Below are 13,178 nucleotides of genomic sequence, written 5' to 3'. Positions count from 1 at the left end.
TCACTTTCACAGTATGTCTATATTTGCTCAGTTATATTAATTGTTTTAAGGTGACTTTTCCGCTATCACTGTTCTATAATCCAACAGCTGTACCAGAACCTGATATTGACAATCAGATTTTGTCGTCAATATTTGTGTTCCTGGCCTTTTATCCAATGCTAGCACAATTTGTAGCAACAAAATTGCATGTAATTTTGAATTTGTCAATTTTCACTAATTCTTTGAAGTAAATCTAGATGAACAGGCACTTTTAATCAGTTTCTGTAAACATTTATTGCAGTGTTAAGCTGACATATATGTTGTTTTAGATATTTTCAAAATTTATTATTCCCTGTAAACCTCATTTAACATTTTGTAATGAAAGGGGGAACCAAAGGAGATTGTTTGAAATTCGAAAGAAATTTTTTTAACTAAAGATTAATGTATTGTTTCAGGTGAGGGCCATCAGGGTATTTTTGGACAATATTCAATCCATTAAGTTATTAAATCTTTAATAATCTGTTTAAATATTTTCTGTCTCAAATTTCAAATTCACCTCTGTATAAGCCTATTATTGGAGTCAACTGCATACACCCTATTAGTATAGGCATGTGCATTAAATCACAATTTAAGGTAAAGGTACAATTAAAAAATAATGTAATAAAATATTATTGTAGTCACTGTCCCTCCAAAACCTAAAAATCAATGTTCAACAAATATCAATGCTCTCAATTTAAAAATTGGTTGTATTCAGCCTGAAAGCATTTAATGACATGTAAAATGTATATTCAATTTTGCACTATAATATAAATATGATGAATTTAAATAGGCTCCCAAGAGCCTTTTGGCACCTGTTACCATGGTGCAATATCTTCTACCCTGGTGCTAACCGTACATGTATCTGAATTATACAGAATAGAGTTAGTAATAACAGGTAGACTGAATAATATGTGGTGTAATATATCTAGAAAAACAGTGCTATTTAAAATCCACAGAGCTATTTGAAAATATTGGGGAGAACATTGTATTAAATAGGTTTTGCATAAATTTGACCAATTTTGGCAAATCTTTTTATATTGCTGAATTACAGTATGTTTGTGAAATAGTCATGATTGTAGGTATGCTTAATTTACTTAATTTTATTTTCACGTTTATATTCAATGCCTTTTTCTGCACATACTAATAATTTCATTGAGGTGTTGGAGTGTTTTCTTGTTGAATGCATTTAAGGGCATATCCAACAGTTTCAGGGGAGGTAATAACAAACGTAACCGTCGTCTATTGTTTCCCGAAATTTAACGTTGTTTCAACGACGTCATAACGGAATCACCATTGGCTATAAAACTAATTATATAAAAGCCTATAAAGAATAAAAAGCCCAAAACTGCAACATGAATAAATAATACAGAGTCAGTGAGTTTTTAGACAAGTGATTGGTTGCAAAATTTCACTAGCTCTTTATTAATTTCGATATGTGAAATTATAGACGGTGTAATATAAATCAGTGTAAGAAAAACACTTCATTAATTAAATTGTAAAACTAACTGAATTGTTATCTCGTCCATATACTAGTTCATTATAAATAAGAAGATGCGATATGAGATATGAGTGCTATCAGGACAACTATCCAACAAAGTCACATTGTATAAATACATTTGTCTGCCGTCGCACTGCCTTTGAAAAATTAGCGGGGAAATATAACGTTATTTCCCGAAACGTCTTAATTTTTGGCGCAATTTGTGAGGCTTACGGAAGGGATTTAGTAAACAATATCATATTTCTCGATTTTTCTCAAAAACGAGTACGGTGACAAATATTTTTCAAAACGTTATGAAGATCCATTTTTTTCAAAGAATAACATATCTTACTTTGGCCAAATCGACACCGTTAGAAATATTTTAATAAATTAAAAATGTGCATTTCAAATATTCATTTCTTGCCGTTGTTTGGGTCCATCATAACGTTTTTGGCTTTATTTGAGTGAGAATTAATGCTTTAAATGGTAAAGTTAGATTTTTCTAACCATCTTGAATTATTTTGCTTTAATTTGAGCCCCATTATATAAGTATATGTTGATTAAAAAATCATATTTAATTTTTTTAAATAAAAAACGTTTTTTACTCCAAAATTGCAAAAATGTTCAATTTTCAGCAGTATTTTTGGAATAAACGAAATCGACGACTGATATTTTTTTTGGCAAAATTTGATTCTCTGTCAATTGAAGAATGAAATATCTTCAAGGGAAAAAATTCTCACCGTCAAAAATAAACTGTTGGATATGCCCTTAACAAGCAACTAACCTTTAGCATGTGCATTGTATTGACATAGTCTTTTTTATCAATTATAAAAAAAAATGGTATGTTTCAAAAAGGGTTTTTCTTTTATGAGATCAAATAGTTGTACATCATTATTTTGACCAGAGATGTTTTGACTGTTTCCCTAAATATTTTGAACCAAGCAAATATTTAGTGTATTGTCAACTAAATTTTTTTTTAGCCATAATACAACTAACAGATTTTGGTTTCAATTGGACCAGTTCAGAAGAGGAGATATTGGTTGAGTTTGGGCCAGAAAAGCTAAAGACATATATTGAGTAATTACCTACCAGCTAATGAAAGTGTGCTCTAGATCTGAGACAAAAATCAATAACTTAATAGTTTTGTTGCTGAGGAAAAACTAAAGAAACCAAATTTATTGTTTTGAATTCAACCTTATATTCTATTTCAGCAAACACAAATTTATACATTTGACTTTCAAGTCAAAGTCATAAAAATTACTGTGAAAGGGATTATATGCACTGCATGTATTGATAGAAATATTTACGAAACTTGATGGGACCTAACATTACAAGATAAGTTGCATCTCAGTTGTATTAATTTAGGTACCTTAATTTCTCAGAAAGAACAAATCAACTGGTAAAAAATCAAATTATATGCAGTAATGAAATATATATCCATCATAAATAAAAATCAAATGGAAAAGAACTTTATAAGAATAAATATATATTCCCTCTTCATGCCTAAATATTATGTACTGTGTTATGATGCAAGATAAAAAGTGAAGAGGAAAGGTAACACCCTGTCACCAAAAGCTTGATTTTTGTTGAGCCTAAGTGGTCTAGTTGTCTAGTGCGCCAGCATAGTGTAAGGTAATTTGGTGCCACGATATCTCAGTAGCATGAGTTCAATCATTTAGTTTATGCTATGGTGCATTATATTGCAATGGTTTTGTTTTCAAATACCACAAATGTTCTTCGCTATGATTTTTTTTTTAATAAACACATTTGTAAACAGCACTGATTGAATTGCAATACTACATGTACTTACCTTTTATAAGCCTCTCTTTTATAAACCTTTAGTTGTCGAATGTCACTTGTATCACTTGCTTGGCTTGGAAGGTCCTCTGTTATTTCACTTGGATTCATTTTTCACACGGATCTGTCAAAGAAAGCAAACACTTCCATAACGATTTCAAACCTGACAAAGGTCAATTAAATAATTCCTATGGATTAAAACTAAAATGCTATTTAGCTCTAATAGGGTGAAGAAGAAAAAACAGAATAAAATTGATGTTGAAAAAAATTGATACAGCACTAAAATCAGACTTAAATTGAGTTCCTAATACCACATCTAAGAAAACTACTGCTGGTTCAATATAAATACTGTTATTGATAAAATACCTTTGACAGCAGCTTTTATCCATAATCATGCAGCACAACTGTATTAACTAGATTTTTTATACATTAGTTTGTCAATGAGAAGATGATGTATAGTGTCTTAACTCCAATTAAATATCAGGATGTCTTGCATGGATTTTGTCTGTGCATGCATGATAATCTTTATTCCTTTGCCTAAAATCTTAGAATTGAAAGGAATCAAAATATACGAAAATGTCATATATATGTGTATTGAAAATCAAAATTGTTTCATTTAGAAGATTTGATTTTCTGGGTTTTAATGCCACTTTTAAGCACTGCTTTTGGGCTTTTTCGTGACGGCCAGTTTTTATTGGTAGGGGAAGCCGGAGTGTCTGGAGAAATCCGCCAAATAACAAGAGTGTGTCAATAGGATAAAAACCTGCTTGCATAATCACATTTCCATGTACAGAAGACCACAAAAATCAGTTAAAGATTTCTAAATCGGTATATGTCTTAAATTTGTATATCATAACGAACATGAGGGTACTAAGTTTCAAGTTTGTATGACCATATCTTCAAGGTAAACCAAAATTTTGAACAGATACAGGAAGTGAAATCGAAGTACAAACAAAAACAGACAGAAGAGTGCAGATGAATTAGAATCATGCCCCCCCCCCCAACCCCACCCCCATCTTACTATTGCAGGCAGAATAAAAAAATCTTGGGCATTCAGACACTCTAGTAATGCCCTTCTGTTTTCTTAAAGTTACTCAAAATAACCTTCTCTTATGTGTCCCACACCATTCTCTCTTTTTAGACCAGTTTGTGTACTCCAATTTTTATAAGATGTAAACCCATTATTCTTGGCCTCCAATCCAACAAACATAATTTTTTTCACTTTCAAACATGTATGGAGGCCAGGATCAATATACCTTTATTGGCACATCAGACCATACTAGTTATCAGAAATTGAATACACCAAACCAGATACTCTACATCTGAGAAACAGGCAATATATGCCCTCAAATTCCATTCAAACATATTTGTATTATTCATAATTATCAGTCAATATAATAGATGTGTTCTACAAGAATTACCAATTGTTCACAATTTTTATAACTAAAATATATTCTACATAGTGTAATATTTACATCTATGCGAAGGAACTATTTTCTTTTTAATTTCAATATGTTCTTTTTTCAGTATCTTTTTTGACGATACAGTAGCAGGGGCAGATAATAACGTTTTCAAACCTGTTTGTATTGTTTTCGCGACGTTGGTAACCAGAACGTTGTAATTTCGCGATGTTTCTAATAAGAACGTTAACATTTCGCGACTTCACTTTAAAAGAAGTCATTTTTCGCGGAATATTCACTGACGTCATCAATTTTGGTTGCGCGAATTTCAAAAAAGCACCTGCTAAAAAAGTGGCCATACCGTTTCTAAAAGACGGAGAAATCCACCGAAAAGCAGTGAGATTAAAGGAAATACTTGAGATGTACAAAAATAAATCAAATACAATTTTGCATGACGAAATTGAAGAAATGGTGATAGACACAGAAGAGAGTACTTACAGTATAACATGAAAAGACGGATGAAGAATTGTGGAGCTTTTTAGTCTGGCACTGAATAACTGCCAAAACTGCACGGCCCAGCGGAATCTGCTCAACGTAGAGAAAAAAAATTGCAAGGAATTGGGGTCTATCTTACTATTCGTTGCTTAAACTGTAACATGCTGAAAAACATTTTACCAATAACGCAATTTGGAACAAAACGACCTGCAATAGCTAATTATGAGTATTGGTAGCTGCTTAACGTCCAGCGGCAAATATTTAATTGCACATTTATGACATCCAAATGTTATTTTAATGAAACTTAAAGAAATGAGAAAACGTATGAACCCGTGATTAATGAGAAAAATTTAACAAAATCTATGGCGCGTAGGGTGACCGAATCGGGTCTGGTGTTGAAATCCATACACAAAAGTCATTACTACGGCGTGTTGTGCAGCTTTGCAATATTTTTCATGACGAAAACAGTTATTTTCATTTATTGATAATGAATTTGAAGTAAATAATACTATCTTAAATTCAAAAACGTCAGAATCAAAATAGTTAAGTTTGTGTCTTTTTTTTCTTTTCTTGTTTAGCATTTGGCAGCCTCCAAATTTTACGTAGAATTGTCATTGTAAGGCCAAATTTAACAGACTATCAATGAAATAACAAAACCGACTGCATGTGCAAGACTCTCATTGGTGGACAAGGTCGTATAACACCCCTATTCGTAAATAAAATAATAAGTAAAGAGAGTGTCTCATCCTGTTCTGGACTTGAAATTGGTACATAAAAAAAAATTGCCGATTTTAATTGATATTTTAAAAACATTTTTTTTAAAAACAGAAAAACTGTCAATAAAAGTCCGTTAAAAAGATTTCAAAAAAATATATTGGTGTCGTTTTTGGTTTGAATTTAAGCAAAATATTACCAATAGATGCAGAATTGTCACATGTTAGTTTGTTTAACTGGTTGTATTCTTTTTGTATATGAAACTGGATGTAATAGACCAAAACAAGAAAACGCCCGTTCACATGCTGTTAAAAGGGCTTGTAATAAAATGGTGTCTTTTAGTATTGTTCATCATATTTGTATTTTGTTCATTGTTTTGTACTTAAATCAGGCCGTAAGTTTCCCGTTTGAGTTGTTTTGCATTTGTCATGTAGGGGCCTTTCATAGCTTACTATGCGGTATGGGTTTTACTCATTGTTGAAGGCCGTCCGATGTCCTATAGTCGTTTAGCCATTTGGTCTCTGATTGAGATTTGCCTCATTGGTAATCATACCACGTCTTCTTATTTGTATAAGCATGTCCCTATTGTACTTCAATGTATTGAGAGATAAAAATTGAAGTATCGGCAAATGTACACTAATTGCAGATAGACAGATCAGAAAGTGTACATACGTTAAAACTCGTCGTATAGTTAGACGATCGGACAGACGAACAAAGTGTTTTCAATATAGCTCTACTTCTAAACAAACAAGTACGCCATATTCATACGTATACGCCGTAAAAAGGTTATGTAACTTAATTATCTATTGATAAAGACATCGTTCAATATTATTCTCTTATACCGGCTGCTGTACTTCCTATGAAATATTATATTACAACTTCATTTTCGGTCGATTGAGGCAATAATGGCATGAGTTAAATTGCACAAAACAGCTCTTATTATAAAACAAGAAGTACTGCTTATAATTTAAATTTGAAAGATGGTTATCTTTTGAATGTAAAAAAAATAAAATCAAAGTACGTCGGGACCTTGTAAAGTTGACGATACGGTATCGGTTTTGTCATTGTTGAAGGTTATACTGTTGTCAATTTATGGTATCGCCTCACTTAATTCATAGTTGGTTCACATTTTGTCATGTCAATAATGTTGTCTATCCTCTTACAGTACATGAAGCAATTTAGAACTAATGTCGGATGGAGATGCACCTTTATACTTCTATCAGGTTTTCTTTTTTGTCGTACATCTGACAAAGCAATCTGCTAGAATCCTTTTTTATAGTCTTTTTTTTTATTATGAAAAGGTTCCTGTCCAAATTTCGTTTCGTAAATGTTTAGCACAAATGTTTTTCTATTTTATGATTAACCATTTTATAAATGTTTATGATAAGTATCAACGCTTTAAAAAACACCTGCATATACTTGACAGCGAACTCGTGTATGGCGGGAATGATTACACGACGTTGTTGCGATTAAAACTTAATTTAACGTAATTTAGCGCCATACTGACAGACGTCGTAAAAAATTAAGGTATATGGCTTTTATTGAAAAAACAAGCACATGGACACCAATTTTTTTCTTTTGCAATCAATCAAGTACTGTTTCAAGAACACTCCGGCAAAATTTCAGGAAAAAATCAACGATCAATTTTTTTCTGCACTTCCGAAAAGACGCAAAAATATGGTCAATTTCTTTATTTCGGATATAGCAATCTAAATCCAGAACATGATGATTTGATTTAACCGAAGACTTATTTCAGCATGTTGATGCCATGGATCAAGGGAATATTTTACAAAAAACCCGGTTAAGTTATGACTTTTCGTTCAAAAGTATTGTTACTTTCTTTAAAAGTCATAATTTATGAAATTTCAGGGATTTTCTTCCAAATATGCAAATTTCGAACCAAATTATCTCAAAAAGTAAGTCATGAAGGTACTTTTTTCTTTGCATATTTGGAAAGGACACATTAAAATTGACCTTCTATCAAAATTTTAAGAAAAAATCAACGAGGGATCTCTACTGTATCGTATGCCCTTAAGCGTATCTGAATCATTTTGTAAAACAGAGCTAGAGGCTGGCTTTAACTTACGCCATGTTGTGTCTTTGGGATGAAAACAGCAATAAGAGCTGTGTTCCTTTATTTTTTTGTGTGTTTTTTTACAGTACATGCATGACATGTATTGATTTTGAAGGGAAAGTTATGACTGACAGAATGAAAATCTTACAAAAGAATTAGTTAATTACTCAGAAGCAAATTTTGTCATATTATAAAAAAAAAAAATGTTAGTCTCTTTCTGTCTACATTCAAAATTCTCCTCATTTTCTTCTTATTCTACTTCCTCATGCTTGTCATCATATGTGTCTCTTAATTGTAGAAAAGGCAATTAAGTATTTCCTACCATTTATTGTGATACGATAACCACTGTAAAAAGTGTGTTACAATTTTCTTCACTTGAGACAGATAAATTTTATAATTTAAAGGGCGAGACTAGTAAGCTTTTTAAACAATAAAAAAGTTGAGTGGAGAAATATCATATTTATTATACAGGAGTTATATTGGCTTAATCTGTTTCTCTATTGTTTTTTATCCTTACTTTTCACAGATTTGCAGAAATTTTTTCGTACATGTGAGGTCAGCAGGCATAGGGACTCCCACTCCAAACCGGAGGGTTAGCCTGTTTAGTGCCGCTTAATGGACAATAAGTTATACATAGAGGAGGGGGCAGGACCTTTAACAGGCTGTTGGAATCAGGTGTTTTTAAGTTCAGGATTTCCGGATTGATCCATTCTGGATTCAGGAATTCTTTTTTCCAATTTCAGGATGTCAGGATTTAAATATCTATATAAATCTATATATCTATATTAAATAGTGACGAGGTATTTGTGTGCTACTTAAATGCATGTAATTTGCCACTAGACATTTTACAGGCTGTCATCCTCATCATCATCATCAAGCAAAAAAACAGGTGACATTATTTTAAAAATGGCAATCATTCTGAATGAAAATAATTTTTTAATATACGTATAATTTGTTTTTTTGTTGGTTAAAAGCTCATTAGAGCTTAGGATGCATGTGTATGTCCTTATTGTATACTTTGCCGATACAATGCCGGGTCACAGGCACTTGCTTCTATCCAAGTAAAGGTCGACTATCCATATTAAATATGGATAGTCGATGTTCATATGGTCATGCACATGGATAGACCCAAGTGTCTGTGCCTGTGGCCGTGTGGGTAAGACATTCAAAGGAGTATCGATACGACGATACGATAGTAAATGCGCAAACTTAGCTTGAATTTTTATTGTTTATCACTTATCAAACTGTAGAACTGTCATAACACACAATGAAAGATAACATGTCATACTTTGTGAAGTTTCGACAAACTATTTCTCAAGTCTTGTTTTGTTTTCCTGTATCTGTTCCCATTACAGTTGTCTCTATCGAATATAGTAATTAAAAATGAAGGAAACCAGTTTGCAGATGCCATTCGGAAGTAAATATCTATTCGGAATCCATTGATTTGCAGACGAATTTCAAAGGCAAGAAAGATCAAGAAATATAGAGTTGAAACAAGAATCAACCAAGTATTTATTATCAATGGTTGAATGTCTTAGATTAATGATACGATACTCATGTGAAAAACGTTCTTGAAATGAACTAAGCATAAAAAACAAATGTGATTTAATACAAAGTAAACGTATATGAAAACAAGGACTATATTAGACGTTGTTGTCTATGACCATATATGTATTGATAAGAAGTTATCCTACCAAACAAATTAATTGCAATTAAAAGCAAAGTCAAAATTTATAGAACATGACCTTGACTTTTGACCTTCAACTCAATTTCCCTCTTATGGCCAAATGACCACAAATCAAAAAGATTCTTGGTTTCTGAGTTCCGCTGATATACTATTTTCTGTTGGAAATGAAAAATAAAAATCAATTAACCTTACAAAATATAACTTGGTTATATAAGGGTGAAGGTTGGTATCTATTAAAACGTTCAAGCCCGCTGCATTTGTTTGAACCTGTCCTAAGTTAGGAACCTGGTGTTCAGTAGTTGATGTGGTTTATAAGTGTTCTGTTGGTTTTTTTAAATAGATAAGACTGTTTGGTGTGAGCTAAGGCTCCATGTTGAAGACTGTACTTTGACCTATAATGGTTTTTCTTTTACAAATTGTGACAAATTGTGACTTGGTTGGAGAATTGTCTCATTGGCACTCATACCACATTTCTTATAACTTATTGGTACATATTGAACAGATCATTATGAGGAAGTTTTGCAGAAACCTCAAGCGATATTTTATACAGATTCTAAGGAGGAGCCCAAGCAGGAACAAAGTATACAGAGAGATATGTCAAACAGGTCCAGAGCACTGTAAGGAATTGTAACTCATATGTACTTGATCCAAGGTACAGGAGGGTTCAAGTCTATGGCTGTACTTAATATTCTGATAGGCTTAGGTAAAAGACAAGGAAGGCTTCCATAACTTAATTAACAATAACAATTCTAAGGAATGATAGTAAATCAATTTGTAAACAATGCCAAATGATAATCACTTACAGTGACTTGACTGTTAGTGTTGCTATCCACCAATTGCAACTCATTCAAAATTTTGACCAAATTGCATTTTGTTTTATAAAATCAAATTGTTCAACTGGTCAGAATATTGAACAAATTGTTCAGTCAAAATGTGAAAGTGCAAGGTGATAAAATAAAATATACTTACAATCCTATAAGACTTTAACTCCACTTTAATGATGTTATTACTAAATTTGTCTATCAATCTTTATAGTTATATTATAGCCATTACCATACTAAAGGTAAAATGTTTTATTTTGAATTGCTATAAAAATGTCCAAACTAAGCTTTTATATAGTTTTTCTTTCGAAAAGGATTTTATATTTATAAGAATCATATATCATTTAAAATAATACATCATATATTCAGTAAAATATGTGTGAAATAACAATATGCTATTGATAAGTTTCCTTGGGGAGATAACCTAAAATACTATTCTTTTGAATAAAGATTTTTTGAAACCAAAAAAGATTATCTCCCCTTCCTACAAACATATTGCAATTTCACAAATATTTTACTGAATATGAAATGTTTTTATTTACATAATGTGTGATTCTTATGAATATAGAATACTTTTCGAAAGAAAAACTATATAAAAGCTTAGTTTGGACATTTTTATAGCAATTAAAAATAAAACAGTTCACCTTTAGTATGGTAATGGCTATAATATAACTATACAGATTGATAGACTGATTTAGTAATACCATCAATAAAGTGGAGTTAAAGTCTTATAGGATTGTAAGTATGATTTATTTTATCGCCTTGCACTTTCACGACTTGACTGTGGTTTTCTACAGCAGTTGGTTCAAATTTCTGACCAGTTGAACAATTTGGTTTAATAAAACAAATTGCAATTTGGTCAAAATTTTGAATGAATTGCAATTGGTGATAGCAACACTTACAGTCAAGTCACTGTAAAAGATGATTGGTAACCTGGTAAACAGTCTTATCAATCCAATATGAGTGTCATGAGCAGTGCGAGTTAATGTCTCTTTTCCAAAAAAATGTAATGCTATTCAAAATATATACTTAAACCAAAAATTAGTCTATGTGGCAAAACATGTATAAAGTGCTCTCATTAACAAAATAAAAACTAAACGTCTTAACGAACAAAGCCTAATCAGTAAAGTTGTAATGAAAACATAAATTTTCCTTGTGACACTAATTACAATCAATATTTCTAAAGTAATTACTTTGATTGAACTGTATCAGTTTAAATACTTGCTACAACTTCTAAAGATAAAAATTAATTTAACCAAATTAAAAACAAATGTAAAAATTTTTACAAAATACAAAATTAAAATTTAAAGAAAACAAACATAATTTTTTTAACAAAATAACACTAACAGAAATATAAGCTAAATTACACACCATGAACCAACAAAGATTAAGATTAAGTAAACAAAATTATTTACACTAATTTTTGACAAAATACAGAATTTAATTTTAAAAGAAGATAAAACACATTTTTTAAACAAAATTATTTTATATAAGCCAATCAGTTTCAAAAAAATAATTACACATTTCCTGGGACTATTGAAATTTATAAAGCATGATCATGTAATTATATAAATATTTCTTAATTAGTCTATAGAAACTGCAAACACCCTTCCAACAGCATAAAGTGAGTTATTACAATACGAATATACTGAATAGTTGTCCACACTTGTGTTCCATATGCATTGACTTGAGAAAGACACTGACGGACTGACTTCATTTTCTCCTATCGATACCATCACTACCAGTTTGTATTTTTTAAAACCCTGAGCTTTGACCGCCTGTTTGATTTTTTCTGCTAGTAATTTTGATTGACCTACACAAATTTCTGGATTATATGTTTTATTCACTAGTTCATTTTCCAAAATCTCTTGAATAACACTATTAATTTTGTCCGATTGGAATTTACCATCAGGTTCAAGTTTGTATGACTTCTCATATAAATCATCATCTTTCTGTTTTTCCTTTGACGTCATTATAAGCGTTGCTCCCTTACATGGTGATACCACCATCATCTGTCTGCTGTTATCCATAGATATATATAAGTCTGGAAATATCCGATCTGTATGAAATCAACTGTTTTCTTCAGTTATCTTATGAGCCTTTATATCCAATGTCAAACTCTTATACATCCAGTGTGAGTGTTTGTTTACAAAATAACAAAAAATTAAAACTATTTATGCTTAAACCAAAAATTACTAAACATGACAAGACATGTAGATAGTTCTATTATTAGCAAATTAAAAAAAATTATCAAACAATGCCTAATCCCCCATAGTTAATGTTTTTAATATCCTAGTGACATATTAGTTATAATTAATATTTCAAAAGGTATTACTTTGATCAAACTGTGACATTTAACACATTGTAGATAATAATAAACCAAATATATTGTTTAATTTGAAAAATGAAGCATTGATTTTATTTCTAGAAAAATAGATCATGTTTTTTAGACATTAGAATATAATTAAAATTACTTTCCCATGACAGATAGCTCTTGTATGGAAACATGTTGTTTCAAAGGGCATGTTTCAAAAGCGCAATAACTGTTTGATATCATCATAGACATTGTTATATATGACTCTGATATCAAGTACCAAATATCTTACTGGCATGTTCAGAAACAAAAGCAACTTTCCGGAAGAAAGAAAAAATGATTGAAAAAAAATATGATTGAAAAAAATCAAAAAAGTTTTTC

The 13,178-nt window shown here is 31.0% G+C and overlaps 1 protein-coding gene across 1 annotated transcript in view; it reads right to left on the bottom strand.

Annotated features, from left to right (window-relative positions):
• LOC143073039 (cytosolic purine 5'-nucleotidase-like) overlaps positions 1 to 9,355 on the bottom strand; it is a 95,032-nt gene extending 85,677 nt beyond the window's left edge. The window contains exons 1-2 of the mRNA XM_076248274.1: positions 9,264 to 9,355; positions 3,306 to 3,416 (exon numbers count right to left, since the gene is read on the bottom strand). Coding sequence (XP_076104389.1) covers positions 3,306 to 3,403 — 98 coding nt within the window. The 5' untranslated portion in view covers positions 3,404 to 3,416; positions 9,264 to 9,355. The remainder of the gene's footprint in view (positions 1 to 3,305; positions 3,417 to 9,263) is intronic.
• Positions 9,356 to 13,178: the final 3,823 nt, after the last annotated feature.

The sequence above is a fragment of the Mytilus galloprovincialis genome, chromosome 4 (genome assembly GCF_965363235.1).
Source record: "Mytilus galloprovincialis chromosome 4, xbMytGall1.hap1.1, whole genome shotgun sequence".
Lineage (NCBI taxonomy): Eukaryota > Metazoa > Mollusca > Bivalvia > Mytilida > Mytilidae > Mytilus > Mytilus galloprovincialis.
The sequence above is the reverse complement of the archived record's forward strand: the minus strand, read 5'-3'. Positions and strand labels throughout refer to the sequence as shown.